At 34.8% G+C, this 24,520-nt stretch overlaps 1 protein-coding gene across 1 annotated transcript in view; it reads right to left on the minus strand.

Annotated features, from left to right (window-relative positions):
* Ralyl (RALY RNA binding protein-like) overlaps positions 1-24,520 on the minus strand; it is a 672,761-nt gene that overhangs the window by 94,143 nt on the left and 554,098 nt on the right. The window contains exon 4 of the mRNA XM_013012428.1: positions 21,279-21,311. Coding sequence (XP_012867882.1) covers positions 21,279-21,311 — 33 coding nt within the window. The remainder of the gene's footprint in view (positions 1-21,278; positions 21,312-24,520) is intronic.

Raw genomic sequence — 24,520 nt, forward strand, 5'->3', positions numbered from 1 at the left:
GCATTTCTTCATGTGTCTATTGGCCATCTTCTTTCCTCTTCAGAGAAGTTTCTCTTTAAGTCATTAGCCCACTTATTTATTGGGTAGTTGTTTCTTTGAGGATTTGTTGTTGGGAATTTAATTTTTTGAGTTCTAGATATATTTTAGATATAAGACCCTTGTCTGTTATATGGCTAGTGAAGATCTTCTCCCAATATATGGGCTTTCTGTTGATTGTGCTAGCTATGTCCTTTGCCATGCATAAGCTCTACAATTTCATGCAATCCCATTTGTCCAAAGAGGTTATTTTTCTTTGTTGGCATTTTTCTTTTCTTTTGTCTTTTTAGTTTAGTTTTGTTTTATCTGTCTTTGGGAGGGGCGGGGGGCACAGAAATGGTGGGACAAAGGGTGAGCAAATGCCACAGTGATCCTAGACACTAGGCTGAAAATGAACAGTACAACTTGTGGGAGTGTTCAACTGTGAGAGAGCGAGGGAAGAAGCGGTGTCATTGTTCAAAATGAAGTGTAGTGTAGGCTGACTTCTGTTACTGTAACCCCTCTGCATATCACCTTTTACAATAGCAATAAATGAGTGAAAAAAAGAATCCCGAGGTCCATGTATTAGTCTTGATAATCTACTTGCTGTTGAGTCAACTATACTGTATCTTATATTTAAAGATTACTTCTCATAGTGTCTTGTACATCTCATTATTGCAATGGGTCCACCTGTATCCCTATTTAAACAATTTGTTTTTTCCTTCTTCTTCATAAATTATACCAACATCAAACACAATGAAAACAGGGATTATACCATCGGGGAGGGACATGCAAAGCAACAAAAAAGTCACATGGTACCTTATAAATACAATAGAAACAGCAAGAAAGGAAAAACTACTTGTGTCCCTATCTTGGGGTTCATTTCGCTTAATATCATTTTATCTGACCTTTTCTGCTTGTCCCAGACATATACTAGTTATTGCAAATAAGGCAAACTATGGGACCTATTAAAAGACCAATGAAGTCATACATGAAAAGTGAATTTGGTTGTAAAGTTCGTTTTCTGACATAACATCTTGTACATCTCAGAAGATAGAAAGAAGAGAAATAAAAAGATATTTTTTTCTTTTTCTAGCTGAGTTAACATGGATTTTACAGTTGTAAATATTACTTTGCGTGGAGAATGGTGGTTCCATTCTCTTTGCCATATTGGTGAAGGGAGGATATTTAAATATGTAATTACAAAATTGTGTTTAGTTTTTGCTTTCATTTTTCATAGTCATTTATATACATTTTTCTTCAATTCATAATTATTTTGTAAAACTGCATGAAAAACATTTCTTTTTCACAAATAGCAAGATTGACAATGAGTACTAACATATTATCATTACAAGAAAATTATATATTAAATTAAAAAATCTTGATCATGTAAACAAGTTGATGACAGTGGAAAAAATATCATAGCAAGGTATTAAATTTTTTTAAATTTGAAAAAAAAGAAAAAATGAGTACTATGAATGTAGAAGCCGGAGAACCCAAATCATCTAGTTATTTCACCCACCTGATCAGTGCATACACAATCTCACCTGAACTGGTGCAATGTCCTCCAAATTGTTATTCCTCATCCTGAATCTCCACATTTATCATGTTTGCTATTTTTTTTGTAAATTATAACTGTGATATCACCACTGTGATAACATCAATAACGTAACACCTTAAGTCAAGTAGATAATGTTCAGATTCTTCAATATTCAGAACTCTTCAACAGGTAGTTCCTTCCTCCACCTGTCCTTCAGTATGTATTCAATTATTAGTTCTTCAGCATTTATCAGTACGTGCAAGCTCTTTGCTCTAAGGGAGAAACATGTTTGTATCTCTATATAATCTAGTGCATTAACTCAATTGATTGACTAATATCATTTCTTGCTATGACCCCATTCATCAATATATGTTGTATGTTCTTTAAATCAGAAATTCATCCATTCTTAAAGGATTAGCACAAACCCTACACCTTCCCCAGTTATAAAATTTATTAAATTAGGTTAAATTCTCCTTACTGTGCTCCCTGTGATTGTAGTCATTTTGTGCTTACATCTGATTCCTTCTGGTAAGTTCTCTGCTTTTCCTTGTCACTTAGCTAACCTCTATAGATTTATTTCTGTCAACTTTTTCTCTTCACAATCCTTCTACTCCATTAATCATTTCTGTCTTTCCTCTTTAAACTTAATCTCATTTATCTGAATTTCTTGACACCAAAGTTTTCAGTTAAATATTCTAGGACTCATGTCAAAATTCAGTAGAGTATTATCCATCTCTTTGTTTTCACTGAATTTAGTGATTAATGTATAAGCCTTATTTTTGAGGCTTCTTACATATGCTTCTATCTATGCATATATTGTTGTGCTTATTTATAAGTCTATTTTGCCAGATTATAAGGAAGGTACTTGTAGCCACCACATAGATATTTTGTGAATTCAATGTGCACACTTCCCTAGAACTTTCTGCTATAGTATTTTCTTTCTTCTTTTCTTTGTTGTAAGCATGGAGATTAATTTAGGGCCTTACACTTGCTAGGCAAGCACTTTACCACTTGAGTCATGGGTAGTTTTTTTCTATTTAGTTTGTTTTTCAGCTAGGGCTCAGGTTTTTGTGACCTAGCCTGGCTTGAACTATAATCCTGCTATTCCTGTCTCTCAACTAGCTGGAATTATAACATGCCCTGGTATGCCAATATTTACTTTTTATAAGAAAAAATAGATTCATGTTAGGACATTTATAGCATTACCCTAGCCTGATTGGGCCATACTTTTCTTCCACTTATCAATTTATTTCCTCTTAGCTCCTTGCTTAGTGAAAGAATTTTATATGGTCTAATATAGTACACTCACCTCAAGATGAACCTGCCAGCCATTTGTGAGAAGTTTGAAAAGAGATTTAATGCATGATATCTTTCTGGGTTATCAGGATCAAATTTTATTGTCTTATTAAAATCACATTGCACTGTCAAATGTAACATTTAGAAATTCACATATAGGTTTTAGATTTCTGGGGAGATGAAGCTCTCACTACAAGCTATAGTCTCTTAAGCTGATGTAGGATCCAAGAAGGAATAAAAAATGTACTTCATATTATGTGTATGTTAATATAAAATATTTTTTCCAAACCTACAAGGTGCTGAAAACTTGACTCAGAAAATAAATGGTCATTTTACACACACACACACACACACACACACACACACACACACACACACACACATTTGAACTAAGAAAGATTAAAAAATATTATCAGGGAAAAAAATCAGCCCAGTAAGTCAAAGTAAACTAGAAAGAGGAAATGAATACCAAATTTAAGTCTGGGAATCTATCAGCATAATCTAGCACAGAAATAATTGAAAGGAGAAAAATGTGTATGTTTATCAGTAGAAGCTCAGGGCATTTGATCTAACATGCATTCTGTTGTAATTGATTCAAAGTAAAATAGCAATAAGGAAAGTATTTACATGCAATATGTGCCAAAACAAGTCAAAAGTATAGTTTTCATCTATATTAGTAAATTATAATTAGGAAGATAGCACTTATTGCCATTATTATTAAAAACATCTTGAAAGTCTTTGGCAAATCTTTATATACCATTTTGATGACTACAATATATATTGGAATTGGCTTATTGAGTTCCTCATTTTCCCCAAACCTTTAGATACTCATAAATATCTTTTTGTTTTTACTGAAAACTTATATTGCATTGAACATGTATTACCTAAGTGAATAGTTCCTACAAACCTTGTAGAGACAAAAAGGGCATATTCATTAAATACATTGATTTGTTTTCCATCATTTATAACTTATACCCTCCTTGTATAAATATAGCTCCCTGTTGTGATTTCTATTCCTTTCTTATATATTAATATATTAATTCTTATCCCCAAATTGTATATTTGGAGAGGAGACTGGCTCCTTTATGTTTCTATTTTTTTAATTGTGAAAATACCGTACATTGCAACAATGAGAAGTACAAGATGTTATTTCCAAATATGTTTCTATGCTTTTTTCTTTTCTTTCTTTCTTTCTTTCTTTTTTTTGGTCGGTCTTGGGGCTTGAACTCTGGGCTTGGGCTCTGTTCCTGCGCTCTTCAGCTCAAGGCAAACGCTCTACCGCTTGAGCCACAGCACTTGAGCCACTTCCGATTTTCTAGTGGTTCATTGTAGGTAAGAGTCTCACGGACTTTCCTTCCCCGGCTGGCTTTGAACCGCGATTCTCAGATCTCAGCCTCCTGAGTAGCTAGGATTACAGGCATGAGCCACCGGCGCCAGGCTCTGTGGTTCTATTCTTCAGAGTCCCATGTTACCATCTTTTTTTTTTTTTTTTTTGGGTCCGGTCGTGGGGCCTGAACTCTGGGCCTGGGCACTGTCCCTCAGCTCTACAGTTCAAGGCTAGTACTCTACCACTTGAGCCACAGCGCCATTTCCGGCTTTTTTCTTTTTGCTTATGTGGTGCTGAGGAATCGAACCCAGGGCCTCAATGAGATGTACAAGTCGTTATGTCGAAAAACGAACGTAATAACTTTGATGGGGGGTGGGGAGGAGGGTCGAGTGGGGAGAGGGGAGGTGTATGGGAAGGGACGGGAAGGGGAAACAAGGAGGAGGCAATGATGCTTGACAAGAAATGTAATCGTTATCTTGCCCATGTAATTTTTTTTTATTATTTAAATTTTTTCATTGTGAAAATACTGTACAGAGGGGTTATAATTACATGGGCAAGATACTGAGTACATCTCTTATCAAGCATTTTTGCCTCTTCCTTTGTTTCCCCATACCAACCCTTCCCTTCCCCCCCACTTCTCTTCCCTCCCCCCCACCAAAGTTGTAAAGTTCGTTTTTCGACACAACGATTTGTACATCTCATTGTTGCAATGAGATGTAGAATGAGATGTATCCCTATTTAAACAATTTGTTTTTTCCTTTCCCCTCCACAAATTATAACAACATCAAATACAGTGAAAGCAGGGAAACAACAAAGAAATCATCTTATAAATGTGTTAGAAACAATCACATGAAAAAAAAAAACATTTGAATACATATCTCAGGGTTCATTTCCCTAACATCAACTTATCTGACCTTTTCTGCTTGACTCAGACATATACTAGTCATTGCAAATAAGGGAAACCATGGGGCCTATGTTTCTTTGGGCCTGGCTTACTTCACTTAATATAATTTTTTCCAAGTCTTAAAATGGGGCAATGTCATTCTTTCTGATGGAGGCATAGAATTCCATTGTATATATATACCACATTTTCTTGATCCATTCATCTACTGAGGGGCATCTGGGTTGGTTCTAGATCTTAGCTATGGTAAATAATGCTGCAATAAACATAGTTGTGCTGGTAGCTTTAGTGTGGTCGTCTTGTTTGTGATCATTCGGGTAAATGCCCAAAAGTGGGATTGCTGGGTCATAGGGGAGCTCTATGTGGAGTCTTTTGAGGAAACTCCATACAACCTTCCAAAGTGGTTGAACAAGTTTACACTCCCACCAACAATGCAGTAAGGTTCCCTTCTGTCCCCATCCCCTCCAGCATCTGTTGTTATTAGAGTTCTTGATTATAGCCATTCTAACTGGGGTGAGGTGGTATCTTAATGTTGTTTTGATTTGCATTTCTTTTATTTGCCCATGTAATTGTAGCTCCTTTGTATGGTATTCTCATAATAAAAAAAAGAAAAAGAATTTTTAAAACAAAAAAATAGATTTTTTTATTGTAAAGATACTGTACAGAAGAGTTACAGTTATATGAGCAAGGTAATGATTCTATTTACTATGGAGCATAGTTACCCCCTCCTTTGTTTTTCCCTTACCATCCCTTTTCTCCCCACCTCCCCAACTCCTCCCTCCCCCACCCCCTCGCCCAAAATTGCAAAGTTCGATTTCAACATAGTGTCTTGTACATCTGATTGTTACAATGGGTCATCCTGAATCTTTATTTAAGCATTTTGTTATTTCCCTTCCCCTCCCCAAATTAGAAAAATATATACAAGATGCAGGACACTGGAATCAAATACAGTGACAACAGGGGTTATAACATGGGGGAAGATCATACAAAAACAAAAACAAAAAAATCACATTGTGAATTATAAGTATATTAAAAAGAACAATAAGGAAGATAAAAATCTCTTGTGTCCCTATCTTGGGGTTCATTTTGCTTAGCATCAGCAGCTTTTGACCTCTTTAGCTTGTCCTGGACATATACTAGTTATTGAGATAAGGGAAACCATGAGGCCTAGGCTTCTTTGGGTCTGGCTTACTTAATATAATTTTTTCGCTAAGATATGGAACCAACCCAGATGCCCCTCAGTAGATGAATGGATCAAGAAAATGTGGTATGTGTATATATACATAGATATATGCATACATACATGTTTACATGTGTCTATGTATATATGTACCAACATGTATGTACATATATACACGTATGTATTCATGTATGTATACAAACATATATACATATATATGCATATACATACCACATTGTTTTGACCCATTTGTATATATACCGTATATATCACATATATATACATCACATTTTCTTGATCCATTCATCTATGTCTCCATCAGAAAGAATGACACTACCCCATTTGTTAAGAAATGGAAAGAATTGGAAAAAATTATTACTATTTTTTTCCTGGCTCTGTGGTTCTATTCTTCAGAGTTCCACGTCACCATCTTTTTTTCTTTTTTTCCATCTAAACTTCAGAAATCTCTCATTTTTCCCACCACCACTATCATTTTCCACAATAGTTACTTTTATTTATTTTTTGTTGTGGGGCTTGAATTCTGGGCCTGGGCACTGTCCTTCAGCTCTTCAGCTCATGGCAAGCGCTCTACCACTTGAGCCATAGTGCCACTTCCAAATTGTTTTTCTTTTCTTCTTTTTTTAAAAAAAATCAAGTCACTTTGTCTCACTTGTGATATTCTTGGATATTATTGTGATATTCTTGGTTAAAGAAAGTTAAATAACTGTATTTAAATAATTGTTTAAAATGTGTTTGTGGATTATATTGCTCTGATCATACTGGTTTCCAGGGAAGAGAAGAAAGAAATTCAGCAGTACATGACACAGCAGGTGTTCTTAATGTCTTTCTGTTTTCATCACTTAGTGAAGCCACGGCATTGCACATACAGTTCCTGTACCTTAACCTTGAGAAGGACCTATTATTGTCTTCATGGTAGTACATACCAGAGGGAGGAAAATGAATGCAGATTTTTTTTTTGTCAGCATCCTTTTTTCTTGGCAAGTTCGGATGTCTTCATATGTCCTTACATTTCAAAATTTAAAAATCTAATGAAAGAATTAATTCTGTTTTATGGTTTTTATTGATTCATATTCTGTAAAATTGTTCTTCTGTGAATATCATTAATTGCAAATTAAACTCAATGGTATTTTATCCTATTTTTTATTTTTATTTTTTGTTATCATTTTGGGGCCACAGTATTTGCCTGTATTTTGCTTAGGGAATATTTGTCTAGTTTTTCCTTAAATTTCTTCATAATGATTTATTTAAAATTTTCTTTCTTTTTTATTTTTAAATTTAAAATTTTTTTTTATTGTGAAAATACTGTACAGAGGGGTTACAATTACATGGGCAAGATAATGAGTACATTTCTTGTCAAGCATTGTAGCCTCCTCCTTTGTTTACCCTTTCCATCCCTTCCCAGCCTCCCCTGTCCCCCCCAATTCTCCCCCCCCACCAAAGTTGTAAAGTTCGTTTTTGACATGACAACTTGTACCTCTCATTGTTGCAACGGGTCCACCTGTATCCTTATTTAAACGACTTGCTTTTCCCCTTCTCCTCCACAAATTATACCGACATCAAACACAGTGAAAGCAGGGGTTATATTGTCGGGGAGGGACATACAAAGCAACAAAGAAATAATCTTATAAACGCGTTAGAAACAAATACATGAAAGAAAAAAACATTTAAATACACATCTTAGGGTTCATTTTCCTAACATCACCTTATCTGACCTTTTCGACTCATACATATACTAAATATTGCAAATAAGGGAAACGATGGGACCTATGTTTCTTTGGGCTTGGCTTACTTCACTTAATATAAATTTTTCCAAGTCTTTCCATTTCCTAACAAATGGGGCAATGTCATGCTCAACCTCCCTAGCCATAAAAGAAATGCAAATCAAACAACATTAAGATACCACCTCATCCCAGTTAGAATGGCAAAAATCAAGAACTCTAATAACAACAGATGCTGGAGGGGATGTGGACAGAAGGGAACCTTACTGCATTGTTGGTGGGAGTGTAAACTTGTTCAACCACTTTGGAAAGTAGTATGGAGGTTCCTCAAAAGACTCCACATAGATCTCCCCTATGACCCAGCAATCCCACTTTTGGGCATTTACCCAAATGTTTACAAACAAGACCACACTAAATCTACCAGCACAACTATGTTTATTGCAGCATTATTTACTATAGCTAAGATATGGAACCAACCCAGATGCCCCTCAGTAGATGAATGGATCAAGAAAATGTCGTATATATACACAATGGAATTCTATGCCTCATCAGAAAGAAAAAAATTTCTTTCTTCTTATAGAATTTTCCCTTTTACTAGAAATGAAGCATTGTATCGATTCTGGAGTTTTGTTTAAAGATTAGTTTCTTCTTATATTCTATTAATCTTAATTAGAGGTACCTTCTGAGAATTATTGAGTTAAGGAAATAGATATCTTCTGCAATATTCTTCAGTTTCTAGAATTAAATCTCTGTGTGTGTGTGTGCGCGCGCGCCAGTATTATGACTTGAATGTTTAGCCTCTGATTTTTTCTCCATTCTTCATAGGTAGTTTTTTTTAAATCTTTTTATGTAAAATTTATTTTGGGCATTTTTCTATGTCACTTTCTAGAGTTCCATCTATGAGATGTTATAAAACACATATGTAGACCTCCACTGCCAGCTTGTACCATAATATGCATGTATTGTAACATCTTTCCCCTCCTGTCTGCCATTTTAATATAAAAATATTGCCATGGATACTCTGTCTTCATATCTTTGCACTCTCATGAGAGCATTCTTGTAGTATGAATTTTCAGAGATGGAACTTTTCTTAGTTTTTACCAGGTGGTTTAGTTGCTGATTCAGTTTCTTAATCAGCGTGTCATTTGCATGGAATCCTGCTTGACTGAGCCACTTAAACATTAAGAAAACACAACTGTCTTAAATCAACAGGAGCCAACCTGTTTGCTCCAATTTAATCAAAATATATCCAGGAAGAGATTGCCTCTATCCTGTTCTTTTTTTCTCTCATTTTTGAAAGATTTTATTATAAAGGTTGTATACAAAGGGGTTAGAGTTACATGAATCAGATAATGAGTACATTTCTTTTTGAACAGTATCACTCTTTCCCTCATTCTCTCCCAGTTTTTCCCCTCCTGACTTCCCTCTGTCCCAAAGTTGTATAGTTCATTTCCAACATAGTGTCTAGTGAATATCACTGCTGAATTGATTCACAGTCTTACCATTTCTGTGCTTTCCCTTCCCCTTCCCAAATCAGATAAACTTATATTCTAGACAAAGGCACAGAATAAAAAACAGTGACAGAAGGGAATAAGCAAAGAAAAAGGGAAAGAAGAAAAAAGAAAAAAACCCTGCAAACAGTATAATAAAACCCCTCTTCCTTCCATTTCTTGGAATTAATTTTGATAAGCATCATTTTATATGATTTTATGTACATAGCTATTGAGCCCTTGAGATCCTCTCCTAAGAATATCCTTTATTTTCACTGCATGGATACTTAGATTGCTGTTTAATTAATCATGGCCAGGTGTGATTGTTTTTGTTTTACTATCCATTGGGATTACTTGTAGATTTATAGGCACATTCAATTATTACAAATGAGGAAAACCAATCAGCCTATGTTTCTTTGTGTTTGGCTTACTTCGCTTAGTATAATTTTTTCCATGTCTTTCCATTTCTCACAGCTTGTTTTTAATACAATATTTTGTTGGAGTCTCTCAGACTTTTTATTCTAGGGTCAAATTGAGATTCAACAAATCTTGGCTTCCAGATTAACTAATAATATAGGTGTGAGCAATAGCACTCAGCTTAGAAGCAAATCTTTTTTTCAGAGGAATCAATACTTTTTGAGTCCTCAGAATATTTCTCTGTTTATGTAGATAGAAAAGCTTTTTCATTAGTGTTCTCTCTTTTTTAAAAATTATTTTCTCTTTTGCTTAAGTCAATATTTAGTGTTCATATTGTTATGACTATGTACATATCATTTACAGTTGAGTAATAAACTGCACAATGCCATTATTAAATTTCCTTCTTGTACAAATTGTTGTTTTCTTGGCACTTATAATTGTCTCATGTTTCATTCCTCTTCTTTGCCTTTCAGAACCTGAGCTAACATTCCCTAGATCTCTGATGAAACCACTGTGTTTTTCTTCTGAGGGCTTGTTTCTCTTTAGTGTTGAATTCCTTCCTCTCTTTTTTATTCATATAATATTTTGTTGGAGCATCTTTTGTAGGTTTCTTAGAAAATGTTTGTGAATCATTAGATTTTTGAAAATTCAGTTGGTTCTTAGTATTTTTAATAAGTTTTTTGTGAGAATACTGTACAGAGGAAGATTACAGTTACATAAGCAAGGTAATGAGTACATTTCTTATCAAGCATTGTTGTCTGCTCTGTTGTTTTCCCCCATCTCCACAACTACACTCCCCCCCATTCTTAGTATTTTTAAATTTGTAAAATTATTTGCAACCTCAAATCAATGCTTCCTGAGTTCTCTCAATCACTCACACACTAATAATAAAATATTTGAGTCACCTGGTTGGCATGTTCCCAGCTGAAGGCCAACATAGCTTTCTTATTTTAGCTCACATACTGTACACTAGCACCCTTCCTTTGATCTATTATGCTGTCCTTTTTGCATTTGTTGTTTTTTCATGGTGATTTGGCTCTTTGAAATGGTTTAAAATATGGTGTCGAAATGTTGTCAAATGATCTTAAGTGCAAGAGAGCTGAAAGAGGTACCTGAAAACTTTGGTAGATAATTTCATGCATACATTAATTTTATTATTGTTAGCTAGGAATTCAATATGAATGAGTCAGCAATGCATGTTAAGTAGAGGGTCTTTAAACAAAATTATGTATTAAGTGTCTGGCAAAGTTATAATGGCTAGAGGTTTATAGGAACCAAGTCCTGTATTTCCTTTAAGAACAATGATAGAGTATTGCTAATTCAATGTTCACAGGACTTTTCAGAATGTTTCTACTGCAAATGATAATATTGTTTTTTTTTATCTGCATGATTTAATTGGCAATGTGTTTCACTTGATTGATAACCAGCATTTTTTGGACTAGACATATTTTTTCCCTCAACATTTTGAAGGCATTTTCTAATTTTCTACAAGTTTTTAATATTAAGTAAATCTCACCTAAACAGAACTGAACTGACATTCAGAAGTAAAGATCACGATGCTGATAATGAGGCATTGTAACATCCATTTCATGTTTTTAACTTGTACTTTGGAGATTTAAATATTAAGCTACTAATATTGCTCTAAAAATAATAGGGACCAGAGAATAGGAAACACTTATTTGACATTTATTTAAATATACTTTGGAACACCCTTCATCCTATATTTTCAAAATGAATTGTGTAAATTCCACTAATGATGAGTAGAGATTTTGATCTTTGCAGTACAAATGGAAAGCTCAGTATCTAATAGGGTATTTTGTCTGTCTCATAGGCTAGTGTAGAGCTGACATCGTTATGTGATATTTTTCACACATACAGGGACCTTCAAATAATGAATTGATGTACTTACTGAAATTGGATAGCTGTTCATTGCACAAAGGGCAATGATGCTGTCAAGTCTTTTCTCTAGAGCTTCAAACCCAAAACTGGCAATTTAAAGAACTTAGGAATGAGCAGCCCCTCCATCTATGACTTGGTGGCATTACAGGAGAATTTAGAGTACTTAGCTTGCCACAGACTCACTGTGATTCATGTGGATAATCAAAGATCCATGTTTTACAGAGTGTATCTTAAAAATAGCTCCTTCAGAGAGCTTCAATTTTTAAATGCATTTAAGATTTTTTAGTATCCAGCTAGGTTATATCACCATGCCCTCATGATATTTCAGTCAATATCGGGGAGAAATGTCTCATCATGTGTTTCATCTTATACATGCTTTTTGTGGATACTAAGGGTGACTCGTAGCTGAGGGTGGCCTACCTTTGATTAAACCACAGGCATGTGATTTGTTTTTAAATTGAATGAGGCCCTCAGCTTCTAATGGTACATTTTGAATGTAATCTAGTAAAATTTTCACCAAGAAGATAATGAGGTTTCTAATAACATGAAACTTTTGGCATTAACTTTTAATGTACCTTACTATATGAAAAATATGACTTCTAAATGCATTTTTTCTCTTTAGAGAAATGACTATCCCTTTTTTCTTATAAGCTACTAATGCATGAATAATGCCTGGGTTTTGCTAATATTTGTCCACTATCAACTTTATTGGGATAACAGATTTGTTCTACAGAGTTAAGTAGAAAATCCTTTTGAGTAAAAGATACACTTTTGTACTTTGAAAATGTCCCTAGAAACATTGAAAAGGCCACATTATGAGACTGATAAAATAAAGATCAGTCATCCTTAGCTGGATGAATAGAATGTGAGTAGAAAATGAGGACTGAAAACTTTCTTAGCACTTTCACAATGCCTCTAACAGCAATAAATGACTTTTATTGAATGTGAACTATTTCCCTGAATAATTAAAGCTGTTGTTTGGATGCTTGTGATGACTCAAAAGAATATGAAATTTGGAGAAGGAAGTGTTAGGATGCATGACATCATCAGTTACTTCAGCAAAAGCCACAGATTGGGCTTCAGTCCAATATGGCTACCAGTGTTCTGTGTGTGTTTAATGAAGTTGTATAGGATTTCTCTTCCCAGTATTCTAGTACTGAAACAGCAATGACATCTACTTTATCTATGAGAGAATCAGTAAAAAGTCATTGATAGACACTATTAAGGAATAACCAATATTTTTAGCTTTTTAAGATTAGTATTATTTATACCTTGTAGAAAATATTTAGTGAATAAGTCATGATTGAACTGGAAATTAAACTTAAGTGTATTTTATGCAGGGGGAGGCTGGGAAGGGATGGGAAGGGGAAACAAAGGAGGAGGCTACAATGCTTGATAAGAAATGTACTCATTATCTTGCCCATGTTATTGTAACCCCTCTGTACAGTATTTTCACAATAAAAAATAAATTAATTAAAAAAGTGTATTTTATGAAGCTAAGAAAAGAAAAAAGTTATTTTACACAAATTCTTTTAGTTTTCTATCCTCTGAGGGGGCTGAAGTTAGTCTCATGAAGGACACAATAACATTTTATGTCTTTTTCCGTTTTGTTTCTAGTGAGAGATTGTATTCAGGATTGCTTTTTATATTATGTGAGACTGAGACCTTATTTTAAATTGAATAAAAATTATCTTTTCATGGAATATTTCTATATGAAACATCTAAAGAACTTTATTCACATATATTCAATGAATGGATTTTTCACCAGTCAGATTATATGATTGTCTTTTCCAGTGTGGCCTGCTACTTTCACAACCTCATGATTAGGGCTGGTGGTTTCATTTTGTGGAAGAGTTCTTGACAAGCATATCTAAATACCCTGGCTTGTACCCTAGTAGTAAAAAAAATTAAGACACAGGACAAAAGAAACATGATCCATGAATAAAGGGATAGAACAGTACAGAAACAATAGTAGCTGAGTTTGTTCATATGGTTCTCAAAGCTTTGGTTGTTTTAAATTTGATACTATAATTACCCTTAAGATTAGCTTATCATAAGAGACCTAGTAATTATGTATGCTAAATATGCATACTTATTTCCATAAATATGGACATTTAATGACAACACATTATAAATTGTTGTATGATATGAAGTGGTCATAATCCTGAAGGACTTGTAAGACTTTTGAAAATAATTAAGTAGTAACACTTTTACAATAAAATTTAAAAAATATAGTTAGATTTTTTAGACAATATTAAGATTACATTTTAACAATATTTTATCTTAAATAGGCACACATTATATAGGATATGAGATTTGCTATGGGTTGAATGGATTTAATGATAATAGATTCTTTACATGTAGGCCCTATGTGCATATATGTATGTATTCAATACATAATGTATATGTATATGTGCATTGTCTAGACCTATATCTTTATCTGTTTCTATAATTCTCTATATATTGAACAAAGACTTCTTCCAAATTTTTGTGAGAGTGAAGTTGTCTATAGATTATAACAGTATCAATTCTGAGAGTGAAACTGAATTGTCACATTTGGGTTAATGTGACACTTTATTATATGAACAAATTAGATAGTGGCAGAAATGCTGATATCACTTTTTTTTGAAATACCATCAGCTGTAAAGCACTGCACCATTGCTTCCTTTAAAAGAAGGACCTAAATAAATCTATTTAATGATCCTATGCATTTTTGTTCCCCTATGTAACTATATTCCTGCCTGTTATAATCTGCAATTATTTCCTTTCCCCCAGGAGAACATTTCACTTAAGAAATAAAAGCCATTTCAGTCACAACTAGTGACTTTATTTCTTAAATTATTATTTTTTTGGGGGGGGGAGTAGGGACTGAGGATGAATCTTTCTGATGACTTTACTGCATTTCATTATTGAAGAGTAATGAGAGACCTTCTTCCTAAAATGTGTCCTAGAGCCCATGAACTCCAGACACTCTTGTCAAAATATGCACGCAAATGATTGATTACCCAATTTATTGGTGATATTGTATATGCCATCATGGTGCCATTTAAACGATCTTGACAAGCACAGAAAAGTGTCATTGACAGGTGCAGAAATAAATGATAGGTTTAAGCTTTCAGATGTTTCACAGCATTTCTCTGAGTGGCAGGTTGATAAATTAAAATTACAGTTGTAGCATCAGGCCTGAAAGCACAACTGCTTTAGATTACAAAAATAGCACTGCAAAAACTTTGTGTACTCTCCAGAGAAGGAGCCTGAAGGGCCTTGGGAAAAGAATGAAGTTGCTAAAGAAATCATTAATTTTGTGGTAGCACTGTTTGAGTCTGAAAAAAAAACCCAACAAAAATAGATTTCTTTTTTAGAAGAAAATTGGTCGTATCTTTTTATCCTCTTCTCCACTAGAGATTTAGAGAAAACTGAAATCAAACCATCAGAAGATAGGCATTGAACTGGCCATTAGTAACTCTTGGATGTTCAATAGTCATATTTAACACTTAGGGATGGGGTCTTATTAACTATACATGAGTTTTTACACTGTCCCTGGACTGTAGTGTGTCATCCTATCACCAGGATTCTACCTATTCATTCATGAAACCTTTAACAGATCACTCAATCATTTACTGATACTAGACCTTTGTGTGTGTGTGTGTGTGTGTGTGTGTGTGTGCGTGCGCATGTGCGTGCATGCACACACAGGCACACACATGCATTTATTGATCTTCCTATGTAGTACAGGCTAATCTTGAACTCACTATGTGGTTTTTGTTAGGTCCTTACTTTCCATTCTTACTTTATGGTATTCAATTCTGTGTGTTTTCAAGTCATACTGTACCTGACAAGTTGCAATGGTGTTCTAAGTAGCTCTACTGTAGTCTCACTTTGAAAAACATTATTCTTTAGTTGAAAACCAATAGATATGAACATAAATAATCTAATGACTATATTTCACTAGGCAGGATAAGTCGTCAGGATCCTTGTATAATTTCTGAACATGCAGTCTACCTCAATTTGTTGATTATTATAATCAAAGTGTATTAGCTGTTCAAAGTATTTAATGTACATGTACATTATACACTTTGACTAACTAACTTAGAAATCTGATCTCTGGCTTGTGGAAAACCATTCAATCTTTCTAGACCAGTGGATGTGCAAGGAGGATGTGCTCGTTCTAGTACCTTCCCTCTGCTACAATCATCCAAGGCCTTTTCCAGGAATGCCTATATGTCTCTACTGATATTGTGCTTCCCTTTGAAGATAAGTATAGGCTCTATTTTGGGCTTAAAAATGTCTTGTCAGTTCAACCACTTTGGAAAGTAGTTTGGAGGTTCCTCAAAAGACTCCACATAGAGATTCCTTATGACCCAGCAAGCCCACTTTTGGGCATTTACCCGAATGATCACAAACAAGACCAAACTAAAGCTACCAGCACAACTTTGTTTATTGCAGCATTATTTACCATAGCTAAGACATGGAACCAACCCAGATGCCCCTCAGTAGATGAATGGATCAAGAAAATGTGGTATATATACACAATGGAATTCTATGCCTCCATCAGAAAGAATGACATCGCCCCATTTAGGAAATGAAAAGACTTGAAAAAAATTATATTAAGTGAAGTAAGCCAGGCCCAAAAAAAAAAAGGCCCATGGTTTCCCTTATTTGCAATAACTAGTATATATCTGAGACAGATGATTTCTTTGTTGCTTTGTATGTCCCTCCCCCATGATATAACCCCTGCTTTCACTGTATTTGATGTTGGTATAATTTGTGGAGGGGAAGGGATAAAACAAATAATTTAAATAAGGATACAGGTGGACCCATTGCAACAATGAGATGTATAAGTTGTTATGTCCAAAAGTGAACTTTACAACTTTGGTGGGGGAGGCAGATGGGAGAAGGGGGAGGCAGGGAAGGGGGGAGATGGGAAGGGATGGGAAGGGGAAACAAAGGAGGAGACAACAATGTTTGATAAGAAATGTACTCATTATCTTACCCATGTAATTGTAACTCTCCTGTATGGTATAATAATAATAATAAATGTCTTGTCAATCTGTTCAATACAATATTTTAGACTTCTAAGTTCTTAAATTAAGACAGTGCCTTAATTCCTACATGACTGGTAAATATCTATATAAACCTGTATGATCCTATTTTTATTTTTTAATGTTTTGTTACCAACCAACTCTTAAAAATGTAAACCAAAAAAACAGTATTTGTTTCTTATTTCCTGGTCATACTATTAAAGCTTTGATTACTGTTAAGGACATGTTTTAAGTTCCTCTCAGGATTGTCTTACTGTTTTCATGATGCTGGTTTTATGTTTGTTTGTTTTTTTTTATTGTCTAGCTTCTTTAAAGGTTTCCTCAGAAAGTCAGTGCATCCTGGGCTGATTTCACTCTCTTCCTGCAATTTCGCCATATTAGTACATTTCTACAATATTCAACTGTTTGGATTTAGTTGAGTTTTTATGATTTACTAGGATGTACCTTAGGAAATATATCTATATGCATATATAAAGTGCTTTAACCATTCCACAGAATATTAAAGCTAATTGGCACATATATTTCATGTTTACTATGTATCAGATATTTTCCTAAGTCCTCAGTCATTTATAATACTCATATGTTAGATGATACTCATAAAGCAGGTGGCTGCTAATATAGTAATGTGAGTCACTGTAAGGTCTCCTCTAGACACTGTATACAAACAAGCTAATATACGTTTCTAGTCTAATATGGTATCAAGGCTTAATAAAGTTTTCAAGAAAGCACCCTTGTTGATTGCTGGTGGCTACACCTGGAATCCTAGTTACTCAAGGGGATGGAATTGGGAAGATAATAGTTCCAGACCAGCTGACCCTGTCAAAACATAATAAGGAAAAAGGGGCTAGAGTGTATGACTGAAATAATAGAGCTTTCAAGCACAAGGTGCTGAATTCTGACCTCAATACCATATTGAAGATTCAAATTCAGTTTCAAGACTGTAAGGATGCCATCCATCTGTATTGACATATACTTGTTATTCTAGGCAAGTAGAGCCAGGAGGTTGGGTTGGAACCAGGAGGTTGGGTTAATTTGAGGCAAGTTTATTGCAAAGTTGGTGACATTATCTTCTAAAAACCAAATAATCCCCCATATATCTGTGTATATTTGTATACATGTATATATATCTCCACAATGCCACTGCCAGTAACACAAAAATGAAAAGACAGGAGGAGGAACAAAGAAAGAACTTGAAGTTAAAAGAGAAAATAAAATATACTTTAAGGAAGACTACTCAAGAAATTATTTAATGAAACATGGCTAGTAGCTAGGATTAGTTTCGGATGCGTTGATGATATTTAGCTTCCTTTACTTAGTGGAATAGACGTTGGCCATGTTGGAAGTCTTGGCAAGCAGATTCCATCCAGCTGGTTTTGTTCATGATCAGCTAACTCATAGTCCAAAGCACAAAAGAAATACACCCATGGGCTGGGAAGGTGCTTCAGTGGTAGAGCACTTGCCTTGCATACATGAGGACCTGGGTTCGATTCCTCAGCACCATAAGCAAAAAGAAAAAAGCCAGAAGTGGAGCTGTGGCTCAAGTGGTAGAGCAATAGCCTTGAGCTGAAGAGCTGAGGGACAGTGCCCAGGCTTAGAGTTCAGGCCCCACGACCAGAACCCCCTTCCAAAAAAAAGAAATACACCCATTTCTGATGCTTTCATCCTTGGTTTATTCTTGAAAATGGACCCAAAATTCTGACATTCACAAATACAACTTTTAGATTGTTCTTTTTTTTTGGGGGGGGGTCCAGTCTACCACTGAGCCACCTTCCCAGCCCAGATTGTTCTAAACTATTTGAATTACTCTGATTTAAGTAATGCTTTCAAACTTATTTAAGAAAAAGTTGTGGATTTGAAATTCTTAAGCATATATAATATATGTCTACATACTATTATGGATATGTTTGAGATAGGGCTTCTATGTACATCAAGCTAGTCTAAAACTTTGATGCCCTTTTCTCTAATCCTGAGGGCTAATAGGCATGTGCAACTAAGCCCAGCATTAAATTATATTTTCAAATTCTTTATATATGTATAATTGAATATGATTCAGCTTTAGGTCCAGGTCAACCTAAAGATGAGATTTTTATACACCTCAGCACAGGTGGTGAGGAGGCTTGCATGACATACCCTCTTAGCTATTCCCATTTGTCCTGATCTTTGATGGCTATCTTGCAAGACAAACCTAGACCTGTGTATTCACCTCCATCATATGCATCCAAAAGAAGATACTGTGTGAAGTTACATGGCAAAGATTTTTTGAAAAGATTTCCAGGAATCTGTGTATATGTACATGGATAAAGAAGGGTGACAAGTCCATACAGAGGCCTGGCTGGCTTCAGAACCACATGGGTAACTTTAAAGACTACTACAAAGATAGGAGGGGAAATAGAGGATAATGAAGAGAGGAGTGACATTGACTAAGAAGCACTGTACTCATAACTTGACTTATAGAATTATAATCCCTTTGTACAATGACATCATATCACCATTCTCATAATAATAATTACTGTATCACTACCCTGAACAAACAGAATCAGACTCTGGAACAAGCTTTCATCCCCTCTTATAGGTACCTATAGGGAAGAACAACCATAAGATCCAAGTATATCACTTTTGTTCAAAGGCCTGAAAGAATCTAAGTCAGCATACAATATAGGTTACTGTGTACTCATGTTTATAACAAGAATGTTCATAATAGCCAGGCTATGAAATCACCCTATGTGTGTGTGTGTGTATGTGTGTGTTGTGTATCTACAGATGCACATACATATTATATAGAGAATGACTGAGAGAGAATAGTAATATTTATTTAATACCTAACATTATTCCTACTTTGAGCATTTGCTGAATTATGCATAATTTTGTTTTGGAAAATTTTTCTTAGGGCTTTACTAGTGGGTGACAAACTCCTGATGAGTTTAAAACAAAGATTACTTAAGGTCTGCCCTTGTTCAGCAGAGGTAGTCAATAAAAAATGGATCCCATCTCAGAACACAAAAGGCTGCAGAGAAAATGTATTAAGTGAAGCATGAAGAAAAGCTATTTCAGCCCTCTTGACTCCAGGGCAGACACATATGCATTCCAATAAAAGATTTCTTTGGGTTTGGAGCTTTTTAACAATAGGAGCTGATGATCACTGTAGAAGAAAAGTATACTGTAATGATTTTTTTGGAATGATTTTTATGACCAGACCAACTTGACCTTTCATTTTTTCACGAAATCCTCCAATAAAATGCATATACTTCATTTTCCTCTTCCACCTACTCAAACAATTATTTTGATTTTTAGGATTTAAATGGCTTTATGAAATGCTTTGATGAGGAATAGAAGGGATTTATGAGCAATGTTGTTCAACGAATGGTAGAAATATTCTAGGGCTGTGAACAAGAAAATTGACCTAATCATTTAAAACTCTAACTCCATCATATTTCTGGTCACTAACCTTGAGTAGAGAGTAACTTTTTATTTTCCTTATCAAATATAGCCTGATGACATCTTCCAAATTTGTGATATATTTCATCCATAATACTGAGCATGAAAATTCCCTTCAGAATATATTTTCATATATTAGTCAAAGTTATTTGATAGACCAGACTAAAAACATTGTTGTTTCTTAAGTAGTTCTAAATGAGAGACATATGTAACCTTGTCAACAATGTATCATGATTAGGACTTACACTATGATTCAAAACAGTGACCATCATTCATTGCTATTCTTTACTAGCAACATAAGATGCAATAAACCAACAGCCAGATACTGATGTTATAGTTTAGGACATCGTAATAAAAGATTATCTTAATTAAAAAACCCAAAAAACAGTGATCATCAGAGGAGGCAACTTTGCCTTGGGGCTTCTCATCCTCACATTCAGAGAAGCAATTCTTGTGAGTGAATTAGTAGAATAACATGAAGTGAATGGAGGAGAGACAGATACAGGTATAGAAAATGTTCTAAAGGTGGAGGAGAAACATTGACCAAAGAGAAAAGTATACTCTTAGGTAAACAGACTAGGTATTATGAATCTGTGATTCAGGATTTTTGTTGTTGGTGGTGGTGGTGGGACTTGAACTCGGGGCTTAGGCGCTGTCCCTGAATTCTTCAGTTCAAGGCTAGTGCTCTACCACTTGAGTCACAGCACTACTTTGGATTCAGAAATTTTTAAAGCCAATCTGAGCACATCCTTTTAGGGTAAGAATAAAGTAATCATCACATTGTATATGGCTTTTATAGCAGACACAGGATTGCTTATGTACTAATTACCCAAAATAGCTCAGGGAATATTTAGTTCAGTCTTTATAAAGCAAAGATAGCAATGGTTCATGCAAGAGGTTATGGTTTTTAAACACAGGGAAAATAACTGGAAATATCTCCATTTAGCTCAATATGAACTAAATAGCTTATATTGAAAACATTTAGAGGTATACTCACCCAACAGACAGGAATGGCTCCTTTGATTCAAGTCTATGAAAAAGTATGAAAAATACATTTTAACACAACAGTTTTCTGCACATTCAAAAATTGCTTTTAAATGAATCTGGAAGAATTATTATACATAGTTTAGCTATAGTATAAAACTTAAAATAATATATTAAAACCTAATTTAAACTTGATAGTCTCACTGGATAAAAGCAGAGGCAAAATAAAATGATACAAAGTAAAATGTAGCATTTACATATACATACTTCACTTATTTTCTTTTTTCATGGTAATTTGTGTGTAGAGTTGTAGTGTTAACTGTTTGTAGTTGTGGTAATGAAGAAATGTGTGGTTACATATTGGCTGAATAACTGATATTCAGGGTAAATATTATGTAATTGGAAGAGGAAGACAGCAAATATGGTCCTTTACTGGGAGAAACACCCCTAGATATAGGACAGTCATTGGAACTAGGGGAAATTGTTGGAGATGAATAATGAGAGATGTTTAGAATGTTGGCTTTATAAGATATAAAGAGTGCTCAGTGATAAATGAAAATTACTTGAAAGAAATGAGAGAAGTTCTGTACAATGTAAGGGACTGTTTATATGAACTATCATGATCATGATCATTCCTCCCTATTTTCCACTAAGAACACTTGAAAAATGAAAAACATACAAGTATCAATAGAATTCATTCCCTAGGCTTTCCAGTAAGTTCAGTCTAAGATCGGTCAGACTTTTGTTCAGGTATGTAATTTGTGGGTGTGAGATGGCACCCTGGAGTCACCCAATCCATTTATTTAAACACAGCAATTGAACCACATTCCTTAAGGAGGCAATAAACAACTTGAATGAAACCAATAAAATTTGTCTTTGATCTTCAGGAATAAAAATGCTGAGATCAGAGTCGCTTTGAAATAGTATTTATTGATTGTCTTTTGTTTCTAGGTTTCCAGTATGCAGCTGAAGACAGGATCACATAAGCTTACTGGCTAACAAGCTTAGCCTCATTAGCTGATTAGGTGGCCCTCCTCTTACCATATAACTTTCCACTTTGACTACCTCTATCTTGATGTTCTATTGAAAATTCAGTGGAGAATTCAAAACTTAATTTTACTTTTTATTTATTTATTTATTTTTGGGTCCGGTCATGGGGCCTGAACTTTGGGCCTGGGCGCTGTCCCTCAGCTCTTCAGCTCAAGGCTAGTGCTCTACCACTTGAGCCACAGCGCCACTTCCAGCTTTTTCTGCTTTTGTGGTGCTGAGGAATTGAACCCAGGGCCTCATGCATGCAAGGCAAGCACTCTACCACTGAGCCACCTTTCCAGCCCCTTAATTTTATTAAAAAATTTTTTTATTATGAAAATACTGTAGAGAGGGGTTACAATTACATGGGCAAGATAATGAGTACATTTCTTATCTAGCATTGTTGCCCCCTCTTTTGTTTCCCTTTCCCATCCCTTCCCATCACCCCCCACAAAGTTGATTTTTCGACCTAACGATTTGAACATCTCATTGTTACAATGGGTCCACCTGTATCCCTATTTAAACGATTTGTTTTTTCCCTTCCTTTCCACAAATTATACCAACATCAAATACAGTGAAAGCAGAGGTTATACCGTGGAGGAGGGACAAACAAAGCAACCAAGAAATCATCTTATAAATATGTTAGAAACAATCGCATGAAAGCAAAAACATTTGAATACTTACCTTGGGGTTCATTTCACCTAACATCAACTTATCTGACCTTTTCTGCTTGTCAGTAGATGAATGGATCAAGAAAATGTGGTATATATACAGAGTGCCTCCATCAGAAAGAATGACATTGCTCCATTTGTTAGGAAATGGAAAGATTTGGAAAAAATTATATTAAGTGAAGTAAGCCAGGCCCAAAGAAACATAGGTCCCATATTTTCTCTTATTTGTAATATCTAGTATATGTCTGAGACAAGCAGAAAACTTTACAACTGATACTGGGTATGTGGATGTGAATCAAGTGGTAGAATACCCATCTTGAGCAAAAAAAGCCAAAATGATGTTTGACTGAGAGTTCTAATTTCCTATAAACCAAAATTTTGTAAACAGTGAACTACAAGCCAATTCTTGTTTGATGTCTGATTTATTTTAATTTTTATTGTTATTATAAAAGTGGTGTAGAGGGGGGTTAAAGTCACATAAGTCAAGCAATGCATATGTTTCTTTTTGGACAATGTCACTTTTCCTCTCATGATGTTAAAAATGCTTTAAAATGTTTTTTAAGTGGTTAGAAAATATCAAAAGAAAACTATTTCCTGATACATCAAAATTATAAGAAATTATAGTTTCAGTACCTATTAACAAAGCCCATTGTAACAAAAAGCCAAATCATTTCATGTAGACATTATTTAAGGATGCTTTTGTGCCATGGCAGCAAATTAGTAGCTGTAGCAGAGATTGTGTTCACAATCTTAAAATATTTACTATATTTCTTTCACACAAAAAGGCGTTCCAATTCATGCCATATAATTATCTTGTTGGAAGGAAATGGAAATAACCACAGAAAAACCCACACAAAACAGGTGTGTCTTTAATACATATCAGGACTTCTCCTATCTTTAAAATTTGGAATAATTTAAACTCTTTTTCCATAGCAGCATTTCACCCTCTGACTGTAGTGACAGGTTTCCTTAAATATTACTTCTATGACTTCACCTTTCTTGGCAATTTCCATTACTACTGGATGAAAAAAATCAAACTTTATATAGTACTTCCCAAATGTGCTCACACCCATTTCCCAGGTTACTCCTTAGCCCTTTTCTTTTCTTCCCTCCCTCCTTTCCTCCCTCCCTCCCTCCTCCCCCTCTTCTTCCTCCTCCTCCTCCTTCTCCTTTTTCTTTTTGGTTGTGGGGCTTGAATCCAGTGCCTGAATACTGTCCCTGAGCCGCTTTGTGCCCAAGGCAAGCACTCTTCTAGTTGAGCTACAGCACTACCTCCAGCCCTTAGCCATGTTCTTACTAAACACATTAGTCCAAGAAATTGTGCATATATCTAGTTCAAACTGGCATTGGGTTTTTTAGCATTCTATTTCTGTACAACAATCCAGTTTCCCTTTCTTTCTTCCCTTGTGCATGATTGTTTATTTTTTAAAATTTATCATAGTCTATTGTTTCTAACACATTTATAAGATGATTTCTTTGTTGCTTTGTATGTCCCTCCCCCACAGTATAACCCCTGCTTTCACTGTATTTGATGTTGGTATAATTTGTGGAGGGG

This window comes from Dipodomys ordii, unplaced genomic scaffold, assembly GCF_000151885.1.
Source record: "Dipodomys ordii isolate 6190 unplaced genomic scaffold, Dord_2.0 Scaffold17, whole genome shotgun sequence".
Taxonomy (NCBI): domain Eukaryota; kingdom Metazoa; phylum Chordata; class Mammalia; order Rodentia; family Heteromyidae; genus Dipodomys; species Dipodomys ordii.